The sequence below is a fragment of the Micromys minutus genome, assembly GCF_963924665.1.
Source record: "Micromys minutus genome assembly, chromosome: 19".
Taxonomy (NCBI): domain Eukaryota; kingdom Metazoa; phylum Chordata; class Mammalia; order Rodentia; family Muridae; genus Micromys; species Micromys minutus.
The window spans coordinates 51,289,806-51,305,546 of NC_137954.1; the positions used below are offsets into that span (position 1 = coordinate 51,289,806).

Sequence of the window (15,741 nt, forward strand, 5' to 3'; positions counted from 1 at the left end):
TCTTGGTTCATATCCTCAAGGGATCATTTTCTGTTACTTGTTTTCTTCATGGCCGCCCCTCTGGGGTGAAGTAGAAACTCACTGTAATTCTTTAATAAAGGAGATAAAGACTTTTATTAAGGAGAAGTAAAAAATCACTGCCAGGAGTGGAGTGGTGCAGGGAACGATGCCTGTGGTGATTGATGGATGCCCTCGCTGATCTGCTCTCCTCTGCTGGCTGCACATTTCCTTTCTCACGACATGGGGCATTTTACTTCACCTTTGCTAACTGGCCATTTATTCCAGTCCATCAGGCCATTTATTGATTGGGTCGTTCATTTTGTTTCTTACAGTTTTTTTTGTACATTCTAGACATTTGTCAGATGTATAGCTGCCAAAAAGTAAATTAAAGTTAAAATTTAAGGCACAGATTTATACATAGAAAATTGATTTCTTAGCCTTTGGATCATAGATGATTTCTTTTTCTTTTTTTCTAACTTTAAAAAGTTTTGAGAGTATAATGTAATTATAGCATTTCTTCCTTGCCTCTTTCCAAGTTCTCTCATATACCCTTTCCAGCTCTCTTTCAAATTCACGGTCTCTTCATTCATTAATCATTGTTGCATGCATATATGTATGTACATATACATTCCCAAATATAACCTGCCAGCTCACACATTATTTGAATGTTTATTTTCAGAGCTGACCATTGCCAAATGGGCCATTCCCTTATTAAGAAGAAGCTGTTTTGCTTCTCTGTACTATATCCTGTGTTAGAGAACTACAGTGTGTTTCTGTGTAGCACAGTCAGAAGACAGCATACATGTGAGGATATGGCCTGCAGGGAAGCCTTAGACACCGCTTCTGTCCTTACACACTGACGACCGACCCCTCCTGAACTTCAGGCTCAGGGTTCATTGTGGAGCATGGGGAGGAAAGGTTGCAAGAGCCACAGAACCAGGGTGTTTGCTCTGAGATCATGTCTCCTAGAATTCTGTTCTTCTTGATTTGTCTCCTGAAGAAAGTTTATATGGTTTTGTATCATATTGAATTCATCATGGATTTTAAAACTGATTTTTAGTTTGTTTGTAATTTTCTGATAAAGAGTAGTTGTCACTTCTAAGTCATAAATATACATCAACTAATGCTTTAGAATGTGAACTGTTGACCAATTTAAATGTAAACACTTAAAATTTTTCTGCATATTGTGTCTTTGACAGGTCACAAAGACAGAATTGGAGAAATTAAAATCAAGCTATCGACAATTAATAAAAGAAATGAATTCTGCCAAAGAGAAATATAAAGAAGCCTTAGCCAAAGGTATGACAGCGTCAGAGAAAGTGTTCAGTGTGATGGCTTCTATCAGGCGACTCACTGACATTTTTGTAAGCAGGAGAATTTTCAACCTGGTGTAGTTTACATTCTATAAATCTTAGACTACGTCAGAGGAGACTGGCTGTTGAACTGCTGCAAGTTCTCTTTGTGTTTTGAGTAGTTTTCATTAGTGGAGTTTTGTAGTATTTGTAAAGGATGAATGGACTGGATATATTGTTTTTGCATTCGTTTTACTTAGAGAGTATTAAATTTACTACTTGTTACTCAATTTCATCAACTCTATATGAAAATGAATCCATGTTTACAGTTTACTTTTCATGTTCCTCCATGTACCTTACCTATTTTGGGATTGGCTTGTCCTTATTAATTTAGAGGCTTTTTCAAGTTTCACATGTATTGTCATGACTTCTTTGTCATTTTAGAGAATGCTTTACATACATTTGTAAAGTTGACTGCGTCTGCCTTGGGAGTTAATTATGTTATAAATCCATAGCAGACCCCCAACACCAGTACTGAGTGGAGTTAACTGAGCTGGACTCTTGCTCACATGACTCATACCTGTTGGGAATGACTAGTAAGGGAAGGCACTTACTTCATCACCATTTGTCGATAAGATACCTGTTTTTAATGATGTAGACCATTTGTACTTAAACACAAAGTTCGTGTTGTGATGTTTTAAGCAGTCTTTGTACTTAATGCTTGTCATGTAGAAATATGCATATAGGTGATTTTGTAAGCCTGGTGAAACAGTAGGAGCAAGGCAGGGGGAACATCTGAAGACAGTTCTTTTAATTGCCTCCCTCCTTCTGCTGCTCTTTCTCTTCTTCCTTCTTCCCTCTCTCCCTCATTTCCTCTCTCCCTCCTTCCTTCTCTTTCTTCTTCCCTTTCTCCTTTCCTCCCTCCCTCTCCCGCTCTCTTCCTCCCTCTTTCCTTCTCTCTCCTTCTTCCTCCCTTCCTCTCTTTTTTCTTCATCTTTCCACTTTATTTCTTTCTCTTTCTTTGGCTGTAGATAGAACCTGGGGTAAGTGCTTTACCCTTCTCCGAGCTGTACCTCTAAACCCTGAGAAACTCTCACAAACACACGTTTACACATTTTAAATTCACGCTGGGAGAGTTGAAGCCAACCATGTGATTTTAGTTTCTGTAGTCTGGTTAGTTTTCCTGCTTCTGATGGAGAACAGGAGTTCCGTAACACTTCCTAGTGAAAATGGAAGCAGCAGCTCTCCCTAGACTGTGTAACTCACACTTCCCCCTCTCATTTGTACGGATAGCTGTTTGCTCTCAAGTGCTGTGAACTCAGATTTTTACGTTTGTTCATACTATGGAAATAGACTTGATTTACACCTGTATTCTTGTGTTTAGATGCTTAAAATTCCAGATGTAGCACACTTAAAAAAAGGGATTTAATATATAAAAAAATTATATGTTTGAGTGTTTTGCCTACGTCTAGGTACATGTACGATTTGTGAGTCTGGGCCCATAGAGTTCAGAAGAGAGCATTGGAGTTCCTGGGACTGGATTTAGGGTTGGTTGTGAGTCACTGTGTGTGTGTGTGTGTGTGTGTGTGTGTGTGTGTGTGTGTGTGTGTGTGCCTGTGTGTGTGTGTGCCTGTGTGTGTGTGTGCTGGGAACCCATTCCGAGTTCTTTGAAAGAGCAATAAGTTCTTTCAACCCCCGAGCCATCTCTCCCACCCCTAAAAAATTAGTTTTAAGAATAAATGTCATGAATGCTAATTTTAAAAAGTATAAGCAACACCATACTGAAACAGATGGTATTAAATAAAGGGAATTTAAATGTTTTTTGAGAGTTTTATAGTTTACTTGAGGATATATTGAAGAATGGGAAAAGATGTTTAAACAAGTTACTTATTTGTATTCAAATGTAGCCTACCTAATTGTGTGACTAAAATTACTCTAGAGTCTTATATTTACCAATCTTCAAATCATTCCTGTCAGTGCCTTTTCTTACATGCATATGGGCCTAGTGGAGGAAAGGGATCTAGATTATGTTTCATAAGACCATTGCAGTAAGTTTAGAAGGGATCTCTTCTAACCCTCTTTTATTCTTAGAATGTATGCAGCCTCTTCCCAAGTCCCTTTCTCTGTGAGGAATACAAGAGTGTAAGGGATCGTGATCATCTGCAGTCCCCATCCTGGCTGACAGATGAGCAGAACCTGTTGCTGGAACTGTAGGGAACAGCTTCAGTCTCATTCAAGACATGTTTACTGTAATTGGGAAGTAGAATTCCATAAGAATTCAAGAATTATGAATAGTTCTGTGGTACTTTATAGCCAATTCAAATTGATGATATCTTTGAGTTATTTCATTTTTTCCTCTCCCTCCCTTCCTCCCCTTCTCTCCCTCCCTCCCTCCCTCCCTCCCCCTTCTCTCCCTCCCCCTTCTCTTCCTCCCTTCCCCTTCTCTCCCTCCCTCCCTCCCTCCCTCCCTCCCTCCCTCCCTCCCTCCCTCCCTCCCTCCCTCCCTTCCTTCCTTCCTTGTTTAGAATCAACAGGTAGTACAATTGCTGGGCTCAGCAACTAGCAACCTAACTTGTAAGCCATTCTAACTTAAATCTTTCAGTATCGGGTCCCATTGGATTTGCCACCTCAACTGGGGGCCTCCCCTACCTACATTTTTGGCCTCTACCTGTCACCAGTCCAAAAACAAGTCCCCTTTTCTGCCTCTTCTCTTCTCCTCTGCAACCTGGAAGTTTCACCTACTCCTTGACCATTGATTATTTCCTAGAAATCTTTATTCATTAGGGGAAGGTTCACATGAAGTCCCATGAGTACATAATTCACTCCTGGGTCACAGGCAGTGTCCCTCTTGGGGAAGTGGAATTAGCATCAAAATACAAACAGCACCAGGGCCATCCACAACACTTCCTCCTTTTTGTCCAATTAAAAGACTCTTTTTCCTCAGATGTAAATTGAACACAACTATTATCATTTTGTACAAAACAAAATACAAAATACACCTAACACCCAGTCCATCATTTTTATCAATTAAATTGAACACTGTTATCTATCCTAATTTAAGAAAGGCTTAAAATCCACGTGTTATATCCTGGTTAGCTTGTATATTATCTGAAAACTATTTTCTCAATGCTAAATAGCCTGGGTTGGCTATGAGTCTATTACTAGTCTCTCAACCCCATCAGAAATCTGAGAGCGACCAATATTACCTGAAAATATAGGAAGCCTAACACAGCTTCCAGAACTGAGACAAATTGTAGCACCTACCTATACAGCCCCAGTATGTCAGGAAGTTGGAACATCTGTCTTCAGCCTTCTAGCCCAGGATATCTGACAGACCTTCAAAAACAGGAATTATTAAGCTCTGCCTTATTCTGTCTTGGCAGAACTAAGCTGTCTGAACCTGTAACTTGTGTCTTCTCAAGAACGATACAGGTCTGTAGGAGAAATAGGCAATTTCTGCCCAGTGGCCACCTAGCCACACAATGTATTACTTGACCTGGAGGTGGAGATGCTCAGTGTCTTTGAATCCACAAATGAGGAGCTGTTACGAGCAGATACATCTCAACAAGTGACTAACATTCAAATGCCATATTCTGTGAATGTCTGACATTTTTGAAAACTATCTATGTAAAGTAATTTGGACTGTTGTCCATTAACTACCCTCAGCTATTTCTAATTAAAATATCTTGAAAACACCTAACAGTAAACTCAGAGCCATGAATTTGCTCTTTGGCCTTTAACTCAAAGGACTAAACATCTCAGGTCAGTTTGTAATGGCATTTATAGAAGAACTGGGTCTAAGCCTTCTATTTTTCTTTTCTTTTCTTTTCATTTCTTTTCTTTTCTTTTCTTTTCTTTCTTCCTTTCTTTCCTTCCTTCCATCCTTCTTTCTTTCCTTCTTCCCTTCCTTCCTTTCTTTTCTTTCTTTCTACTGATTTTATTGGATATATTTTATTTACATTTCAAATGTTATCCCCTTTTCTGGATTTCCCTATCTCATCACCCCTTTCCATGCATCTATGAGGGTGTTCACCCATGCACACATCCCTTCCAACTTCACCCTGACATACCGCTACACTGCGGCATCAAGCCTTGGCAGGACCGAGGGCTTCTCCTCCCAGTGATGCCCAACAAGGCCATCTTCTGCTACATATATGCAGCTGGAGCAATGGATTTGTCCATGTGTACTCTGGATAATGGTTTAATTCTTGGGAGCTCTGATTGGTTGGTATTGTTGATCTTATGGGGTTACAAACCCTTTCAATTCCTTCAACTCTTTCTCTAACTCCTCCACTAAGGACCCACTCTCTCTATGGTGGAAGGAGAGCTTCTGCCTCTGTATTTGTCAAACTCTGGCACAAACTCTCAGCAGACAGCTAATCAGGCTCCTGTCAGCATGCACTTCTTGGCGGAGCAATATTATATGAGTTTGGTGGCTGAATATGGGCTGGATCCCCAGATGGGGCAGTCTCTAGATGGCCCTTCTGCTCCAAGCTTTTTCTCCATGTTTCCTCCTGAGAATATTTTTGTTCCACCTTCTAAGAAGGATGGAAGCATCCACACTTTGGTTCTTCTTGGACTTCATGTGGTCTATGAATTGTATCTTGGGTATTCCAAGCTTTTGAGCTAATATCTACTTCTCAGTGAGTGCATACCTTGGGTGTATTTTTGTGATTGGTTATTTCACTTAGGATGATATTTTCTAGGTCCATCTATTTGCCTAAGAATTTCATAAACGAATTATTTTTAATAGCTGGGTAGTACTCCATTGTGTAAATGTACCACATTTTCTGTATCCAGTCCTCTGTTGAAGGACATCTGGGTTCTTCCCAGCTCCTGGCTATTATAATTAAGGCAGCTATGATCATAGTGGAGCATGTGTCCTTGTTGTATGTGGGAGCATCTTGTGGGTATGTGCCCAGGAGTGCTATATCTGGGTCCTCAGGTAGTTTTTATGCCCAATTTTCTGGGGACTGCTAGACTGATTTCCAGAGTGGTTTTAACAGCTTGAGCTTCCACCAACAATGGAGGAGTGTTCCTCTTTCTCCACATCCTCTCTAGCATCTGCTGTCACCTGAGGTTTTGATCTTAGCCATTCTGACTGGTGTGAGGTGGCATCTCAAGGTTGTTTTGATTTGTATTTCCCTGATGACTAAGGATGATGTTCATTTCTCTAGGTGCTCCTTAGCCATTAGGCATTCCTCAGTTGAAAATTCTTTGTTTAGCCCTGTAACCCATTTTTAAATAAGATTATTTGATCTTCTGGTGTCTAACTTCTTAAGTTCTTTCTATATTGGATACTAGCCCTCTATCTGATGTAGGATTGGTAAAGATTCTTTCCCAGTCTAGTGGGTGCCGTTTTGTCCTCTTGACAGTGTCCTTAGCCTTACAGAGGCTTTGTAATTTTATCAGGACCCTTTTGTTGATTGCTGGTCTTAGAGCATAAACCCTTGCTGTTCTGTTCAGGAAATTTTGCCCAGTGCCTATGTGTTCAAGGCTCTTCCTCACCTTCTTTTCTATTAGTTTGACTGCATCTGGTTTTATGTGGAGATCCTTGATCCACTTGACTTGAGCTTTGTACAGTGAGATAAGTATAGGCTGATGTGCATTCTTCTGCATGCTGACTGCCAGCTGGACCAGCGCCATTTGTTGAAAGTGCTCTTTCTTCCACTGGATGGTTTTAGCTCCTTTGTCAAACATCAAGTGACCATAAGTGTGTGGGTTCATTTCTGGATCTTTAATTCTATCCCATTGATCTACCTGCCTGTATCTGTACCAATAAGATGCAGTTTTTATGATTATTGCTATGTAATACAGCTTGATGTCAGGGATAGTGATTCCACCAGAAGTTTTTTTTATTGTTGAGAATAGTTTTATAGTTTTTGATATCCTGTTTCTTTTTTTTTTTTTTTTTTTTTTTTGGTTACTCCAAATAAATTCGCAAATTGCTCTTTCTAACTCTATAAAGAATTGAGTTGGAATTTTGATGGAGATTGCATTGAATCTGTAGATTGCTTTTGACAAGGTGTCCATTTTTACTATATTAATCCTGCTAATCCATGAGCATGGGAGATCTTCCCATCTTCTGAGATCTACTACAATTTCTTTATTTAGAGACTTGCAGTTCTTGTCATACAGATCCTTCACTTACTTGGTTATGGTCACCTCAAGGTATTTTATATACTTTGTGACTATTGTGAATGGTGGTGATTCTCAAATTTCGTTCTCAGCCTGTTTATTCTTTGGGTAGAGGAAGGCTAATGATTTGTTTGAGTTAATTTTATATCCAGCCACTTTGCTGAAGTTGTTTATCAGCTGTAGGAGTGATCTGGTGGAATATTTGGGGTCACTTAAGTACACTATCATGTCATCTGTAAATAGCAATGTTTTGACTTCTTTCTTTCCAATTTGTATCCCTTTGACCTCCTTTTGTGGTCTAATTGCTCTGGCCTGGACTTCTAGTACTATATTGAATAGGTAGGAAGAGAGTGGGTATCCTTGTCTAGTCCCTGATTTTAGTGGGATTGCTTCAAGTTTCTCTCTATTTAGTTTGATGTTGGCTGTTGGTTTGCTGTATATTGCTTTTCCTATGTTTAGGTATGGACCTTGAATTCCTGATTGTTCCAAGACTGTTAACATGAAGGGGAGTTGAATTTTGTCAAATGCTTTCTCAGCATCTAGAGAGATGATCATGTGGTTTTTTGTTTCTTTCAGTTTGTTTATATAGTGGATTACATTGATGAATTTTTATATATTGAACCATCCCTGCATCCCTGTGATGAAGCCTACTTGATCGTGATTGATGATCATTTTGATGTGTTATTGCGATAATCTTATTGAGTGTTTTTGCATTGATATTCATAAGGGAAATTGGTCTGAAGTTTTCTTTGTTGAGTCTTTGTGTGGTTTAGGTATTAAGAGTAATTGTGGTTCATTTTGTGGAATAGTTTGGAGAGTATTGGTATTAGGTCTTCTTTGAAGGTTTAATTCCTCACTAAAGCCATTTAGTCCTGGGTATTTTTTGGTTTGGAGACTTTTGATGATTGCTCTATTTCCTTAGGGAATTATGGGACTGTTTAGATGTTTTATCTGATCTTGCTTTAACTTTGGTACCTGGTATTTGTCTAGAAAATTGTTCATTTCCTCTAGATTTTCCAGTTTTGTAGTAGGATGTGATGATTTTTTAAAATTTCTTCAGTTTCTGTTGTTATATCTCTTTAACTTTTCGATTTTGTTGATTTGGATATTGTCTGTGTGCCCTCTGGTTAGTCTGGTTAAGGGTTTATCAATCTTGTTGATTTTCTCAAAGAACCAACTCCTGGTTTGGTTGATCCTTTGTATAGTTCTTTTTCTTTCTACTTGGTTGATTTCACACCTGAGTGTGATTATTTCTTGCTGTCTATTCCTCTTGGGTGCATCTGCTTCTTTTTGTTCTAGAGCTTTTAGGTGTGCTGTCAAATTGTTAGTGTATGCTCTTTCCAGTTTCTTTTCTTTTTTTCCCAGTTTCTTTTTGGAGGCGCTCAGAGGTATGAGTTTTCCTCTTAGTACTGCTTTCATTGTATTCCATAAAATTGGGTATGTTGTGCCTTCATTTTCATTAAATTCCAAAAAGTCTTCAATTTCTTTCTTTATTTCTTCCTTGACCAAGTTATCATGGAGTAGAGCATTGTTCAGCTTCCGTGTGTATGTGGGCTGTCTGTAGTTTTTGTTGTTATTGAAGACCAGCCTTAGTCCTTGGTGATCTGATAGGATGCATGGAATTATTTCAATCTTCTTGTATCTGTTGAGGCCTGTTTTGTGACCAATTATATGGTCAGTTTTGGAGAGGGAGCCATGAAGTGCTGAGAAGAAGGTATATTCTTTTTTTTAGGATGAAATGTTCTATAGATGTCTATTAAATCCATTTGGTGTATAACTTCCTTGTCTCTGTTCAGTTTCTGTTTCCACCATCTGTCCTTTGATGAGAGTGGGGTGTTGAAGTCTCCCACTATTATTGTGTGAGGTGCAGTGTATGGTTTGAGCTTTAGTAAGGTTTCTTTTTTGGATATAGGTGCCCTTGCATTTGGAACATATATATTCAAAATTGAGGATTTATCTTAGTGGATTTTTCCTTTGAGGAGTATGATGTGTCCCCCCCCCCCCCCCCCCCCCCCCCCCGTGGGACCATTTGCTTGGAAAGTTGTTTTCCAGCCTTTTACTCTGTCTTTGTCACTTTGGCATGTTTCCTGTTTGAAGCCAAATGTTGAGTTCTCCTTAAATATCCAGTCTGTTAGTCTGTGTTTTTATATTGGGGAATTGAGTCCATTGATGTTGAGAGATATTAGAGAACAGTGATTTTTGTTTTCCGTTATTTTTGTTGTTAGAGGTAGAATTTTGTTTGTGTGGCTTTTTTTTTTTTTTTTTTTTTTTGTTAGTTAAAGGAAGACTTACTTTTTTGCTTTTTCTTGGGTTTGGTTTCTCTCCTTGTGTTGGAGTTTTCCTTCTATTATTCTTTGTAGGTCTGGATTTGTGGAAAGATACTGTGTAAATTTGGTTTTGTCATAGAATATTGGTTTCTCCACCTATGTCAATTGAGAGTTTTGCTAGATATAGTAGCCTGGGCTGGCATTTGTTTCTCTTAGGGTCTATATGACATCTGCCCAGTATATTCTAGCTTTCATAGTCTCTGTTGAGAAGTCTGGTGTAATTCTGATTGGTCTGCCTTTGTGTGTTACATGACCTTTTTCCCTTATAGCTTTTAATATTCTTCTTTATTTTGTGCATTTGCTGTTTTGACTATTTTGTGACATGAGGAATTTCTTTTCTGGTCCAAACTATTTAGAGTTCTGTAGGCTTCTTTTATGTTCATGGCCATTTCTTTCTTTAGGTTAAAGAAGTTTTCTTCTATAATTTTGTTGAAGGTATTTAGTTTGCTTTTTAGTTGGGAGTCTTTGCTTTCTTCTATACCTATTATCCTTAGGTTTGATCTTCTCATTGTGTTCTGGAGTTTTTGGATGTTTTGGCTTAGGAAATTTTTGCACTTTGCATTTTCTTTGACTGTTGTGTCAGTGCTTTCTATGGTATCTTCTGCCACTGAGATTCTGTCCTTTATTTCTTGTGTTCTGTTGGTGATGCTTGTGTCTATCATTCCTAGGTTTTCTTTCTCCAGGGTTGTCTCCCTTTGTGATTTCTTTATTGTTTGTTGTTGCACGTCCCATGTCCCGCCATCAGGAACGATGTGCGACAACAGGATTCTTCTGAGAACAACCTTTATTGTACAGCACTCTGAGCAGGGGACCACGTGGAAAAAAAAATGCACTGCTTATATATGCCCAGGAGACTCGTGTTGCTACCTGATTGGTGCGCCCTCCAGTAACTCATTAGCATGCCCCGAGAGCGGGCTGTGACGTCTGTGGTACATGCGCACTACGTCTCTCGGGCTGGGCAATGGCTCTGTTTGCTGAGTCATTCGAGAGAAGCCCATGGCATCTTTGGGTGCGGCACAAATGGCTCTCTACAGTTTCTATTTCTGTTTTTAGATCCTGGATGGTTTTGTTCAGTTCCTTCACCTGTTTGCTCATGTTTTCCTGTAACTTTCTAAGGGATTCCACCTCTTTACCTGTGTTGTCTTCTTTAAGGGAGTTATTTATGACCTTAATGACCTCTAACATCATCATGAGTTGTTATTTTAAATCAGAGTCTTGCTTTTCCAGTGTGTTGGGGTATTCAGGACTTGCTGTGGAGAGGGAACTGGGTCCTGATGATGCCACGTTTCTGTTGCTTTGGTTCTTAGACTTGCCTTTGGAATTAGCTAGTCTTGCTGATCCTGTCAGTGGCTTGACCCTTCTGTAAGCCTGTGTGTCAGCAGTATTGGGAGACCAGTTCTCTCCCAGTGGGTCTGAGTAGAGCAGCTGTGGCACAGGGTCAGCACAGCGCATAGAAAGAAACCTGAAGGATCCTGTCTCAGACTGCTCCTTGGTTCCAGTGTCCTGAGTGCTCCGGGAGGGTTCCTCTTGGGACAGAAATTTGAGCAGTGGTGGTGGTCTCTCCTGTGCTCTCAGATGTGACAATGCTCCTGCGAAGTTGGTTCTTCCCCAACGGGATCTCCAAGCCTTCTATTTTTCTTTTTCTTCTTTTTTTTTATGACTGGAAAAAAATCTTCTAAACAATTTTTAAATTTACAGTAGATAGTACACAACCCAGTTTTAACAAACACAAAATTTTGGACTATTTCAGACATCATGCATATGCTAAATGGGTACATTCTTGATTTTACATTGTACACTCCAGTGATGTCCAGTTATTTCCATTCAGTGTCCAGAGTAAGTATATAAAGATTAAAATATTGTAAGGAAATCTTCTTTTACATACATACAAACACAAAGAAAGTAATTTCAACCACATTGTCAAAGTTTAAAAGTTTTGTTAAAAAGAAGAATATAGAAATTTGAGGAATACAATACTAAAATCAAGGTTTTTTTTTTTTTTTTTTTGCTATACATTTATTGTTTTTTCTTTTTTCTAAGAAGGACTGAGGCTTTCACTTTTTGCAAGCTTTCTATTCTTAAATGTGTTTTATAGGCACAGTACCTATATGAGAGTAAGAATATTAATCCCAATTTTATATCATACCAACAGAAACCTTATATTTATATCAAAATAAATTCTTTACCAAAGTAAGAAATTATGACTTCAACTTAGTAACTGTTATAAAGATTTTTCCCCAATGAGACTATGGCTACATAATCAATTCTAGATATTTCTTCCCTGTTCAAATCATGACCATTTCTAAATTCCCCAGAAAGACAACTTAAAATAACCATTCCAGCTGCATATATGCATTGGGATATCTTTGTGGGGGGTAGGAAAATGGAGGAGTTGTTTATCCTTAAGGCCACAGCAAGGATTGTTGTAGTCTTTGATGTCTGTCTTGACTGGATCAGTCTGAAAGTCCCTGATATCAGGAGTTCAAGCAGGTCAGTTCAGCATGTCTGATGATGAGACTCACTCTCAAAGCTGTACATTCTGTAATATATAAATCTAAAGACAAAAATTTAGTATTATCAATATAATTTTTATTTGATTCTCTGGAATCTAGTTCTTCAGGGGGTCTCCCTTCGATTATGATTCATATATCTGGAAGGTGTCCAGTGTCTAGTCACCTTTTCCAAAACGCAAAGGCAGGGCAAGGCGGGCCTGGCCTGTTCTCATCTCCGCAGACTCGGACCTGGAGCTCAGAAATCTCTTTACTGAACTCACTAATTCCCATAGCGGGTCACTGCCACACCAGGCCATGCTCCTACATTCCCATGGCAAGCTGTGGTGCCCTTCGCAGGAACCCCCACTTCACCACCACACCTTTCTCTCTGGAACCCAGCTCAGTGCCAAGTAAGGGAAAACACCACACAGCCTTAGTTTAGAATCAACAGGTAACATAGTTGCTGGGCTCAGCAACTAGCATCCTGATTTGTAAACCATTCTAAATTAAATCCTGCAGTAGCGGATCCCAATGGATCTGCCACCTGAATGGAGGGCCTCCCTACCTACATTTTTTTTTGTTTTTGTTTTGTTTTGTTTTTGCCTCTTTTGAGTTATTTCTGTAGAATACTTTAATTGTGAAAAGCAGTTTAGAATGAGTTCAGCCTTGAGATAGATGGTTCATTTTTATTTTTTAAACAAATCTAAACTTTAAAAAAAATAAGGAAGACTTTGTAAGGTCTCTTACTTGATTTCATCAAAGAATTCACAAAATGGACAGCCATCATTCTGATACAATATTTCTATATTAGAATCATGTATGAGTGATAAATGAAAATATTCTGGAATTTAAATACCTATCATCTTGACTCATGCCTGAAATTCATTTTGGGTGTGGTAGTTGCTAAAAACCAGTTGTTATGGTTTGCATTGAAAACCTCCTCTAGAGTTTTCAGGTTTGGTTGCCAGCCAGTGGGCTTTGGAAAGCTGTTGGAGCCTGGGGACTGTGACCTCATCAGTGTGTTAACTCATTGAGTCCCGGGAGGCGATAGGCACTGAGGAACTGGGGCCTTAGTGGGGTTGTCCTCAGGAATGTGTACGTGGGGACTTGTACCAGCCTTTTCCTACCGTTCCCTCTCTGTGACGCCCTGCTTCTACTTGGCATTTCATCAGAGAGAAGCACTAACAGTTCCTTGGAGGCCTGGAAGTGAGGGCATCTTAATCCTGCCATCAGTGGATGATACTCAGCAGCCAGCTCATGACATGGATGCTGCCCTCTAGGATAGCAACCTCACAGGATTGTTTGGAGCAATAGCAGTCTCAGTTGCTAACCCACTTTGCATTGTGCTAAAGCTGTGTGGGAATGCAATGACTATTAAGTATTTTCCTTAAAGACTGAAATGTGACATGGAATAGAAATCTGTGACTTTTGTTTATGTGCATAAGGTGAAAGTATAGTAATTCGTTCTTAGGTTTTCCCCTGTATAAGCAAGCCTGAGTAGCACATGGAAACACATTAAGAGGAGTTATTTCTTTGGCTCTTTTTCCTCCACACTTTGTGTGAAGCTCTTTAGAGATGTTAGTTTTTTGTCTTGAGTTACTAGAGAGAGAAAAAATTAGAAACTAATATTAATAGTATGTTCTAAATGTCAAAATGCCATTCATACATTAAGAACAGGTCTTTGGACTAGAGATATGGCTCAGAGCCTAAGAGCTTAAGAACCTAAGTTCATATCCCAGCATCTATGTAAAGATGGAACTTCTGCTAACCCTGACCTCAGCACTGATTAGGAAGAGGTAGGAGCAGTGCTGGGGCTGGTCAACCAGCTGGGGAAGTGAGCTCCGGGGCTAACGAGAGAGGTCCTAATTCAGAAGATGGAGAACCAAAAAGAAAAACAGACATTTTCCTTTGGCCTGCACACCCATGCACATGGGAATGTACACGCACGTGCACACACATGAACAAACACATGCACACGCAAAGACAAGATCATACACACACACACATGTGTACACCCATGCATACACAAGATTAGGTCATGGACAGATGACCATTAACTAAGAGGCCAAGAAGATAGAGGGGTTAATCTAGTGTTGTCCGGGGACATAGTGCCTCCTTCTCCTGACTGCTGAGGAAAGGTGTGGATGCATGAGAAGATGAGAGAACAGCTGGCCAGACAGCTTAGGGTCACTTGGGGTCGTTACAGCCAAATACTTGGGCTTCTCTGAGTAAACTGGGATGCTATTGGATGGATTCGAACAGAGAAGCGCTGTGAACCCGCTTATTAACACAATAATCTTGGTAGACTTATAGAGACTTATAGAGACCAGTGTGAGGGGTGCAGACAACATAGGAAGAACTGCTTAATTTCATTCTGCTGTGGTGGGTGGTCCAGTCAGGGCTGTCCTGAATGGTACCCAGGTGGCTAGAATGGTCAGAATGGCAATTGACTTTTTTTTTTTTTTTTTGACAGAAAGTGTATTTAATTAGCTGGTCCAAGAACGGTAGGTGGATTCTGTGGAGTGAGAATTAGAAGCGAGGGGCTCCGTAATCATCTGGCATCCCTTCGATGTTGTCTCTGTGGTTAGAAATGTACATAATAGGAACGCCAGGGATCTTCCGGATTCTTCTTTTGAGATCACGGTCAACTGTGGCCACAGTGTAACACTTGTGCTGAGTCACTCTCTGTACCAGGCAGTCGGCATAGTTTCCTTTGTGTGTGCATGGCAATCGGTCAAATCATGGATCCTTGGCGATTCTTAGTGCCACACGGTACTTCTGCCCAAATTTCTCAATTTCAGCCATCACACAATCAGTTATACAAGGAATGCGCTTGGCATACAGACAGTCCATCATTGACTGCACTAAGTCCAGTTTGGCCTTAATGGAAAAGTTGATGAAGTTGGTATCCACAAGGGTGTGGTAAGGCGGACCCAGCTGTGTATTATACTGGAAGAACAAGCAGGAAGGATGCTGGGGGACTTCTCTTTCCTTCAGCGCACTCAGATCTTTCTTTTCTTTCTCTTTAGGCTTTAACCTATCCTTTTCTTTAAGTCGCTCATCTCTGAGACTAAGCATTCGCTTCATAGTCACATATTTCCTTGTTTTCTTTTGCTTCCCCATGTTCACGCTGCCGGCAATTGACTTTTTTAAGTGGAAAAATAGTTTTTCGTGAATGAGTGTGTGTGTTTGAGAGTATCGATATGAGCGTGTGTATGTGTGATTGTGTGTATGTGTGAGTGTGTGTATATGTGTGAGTATGTGTATATGTGTATGTATGAGTGTGTGTATGTGTATGAGTGAGAGTGTATGTATGATTATGTGAATATATGTATATGTGTGTGTGTACATGTGTGTACACACTTTGAGATCTGAAGACAGCATCAGATCCTCTACAACTGGAACTACAGTTAGTTGTGAATCACCAACTGAGCTGGAAACCAAACTCAGGTCCTCTGAAGAGCAGTAAGTGCTCTTGACTACTGAGCCATC

General features: G+C 39.8%; 1 protein-coding gene and 1 pseudogene across 3 annotated transcripts in view; one reads left to right on the forward strand and one right to left on the reverse strand.

Moving 5' to 3' along the window:
* Positions 1–15,741, forward strand: part of FER (FER tyrosine kinase) — a 233,664-nt gene that overhangs the window by 44,512 nt on the left and 173,411 nt on the right. For both annotated transcript variants that reach the window (XM_080932834.1, XM_080932835.1), the window contains exon 4: positions 1,200–1,299. In XM_080932834.1, coding sequence (XP_080788960.1) covers positions 1,200–1,299 — 100 coding nt within the window. The remainder of the gene's footprint in view (positions 1–1,199; positions 1,300–15,741) is intronic.
* Positions 14,779–15,372, reverse strand: LOC308432947 (rRNA-processing protein FCF1 homolog; annotated as a pseudogene). Its single transcript has one exon. The product of its transcript is annotated as an rRNA-processing protein FCF1 homolog (transcript).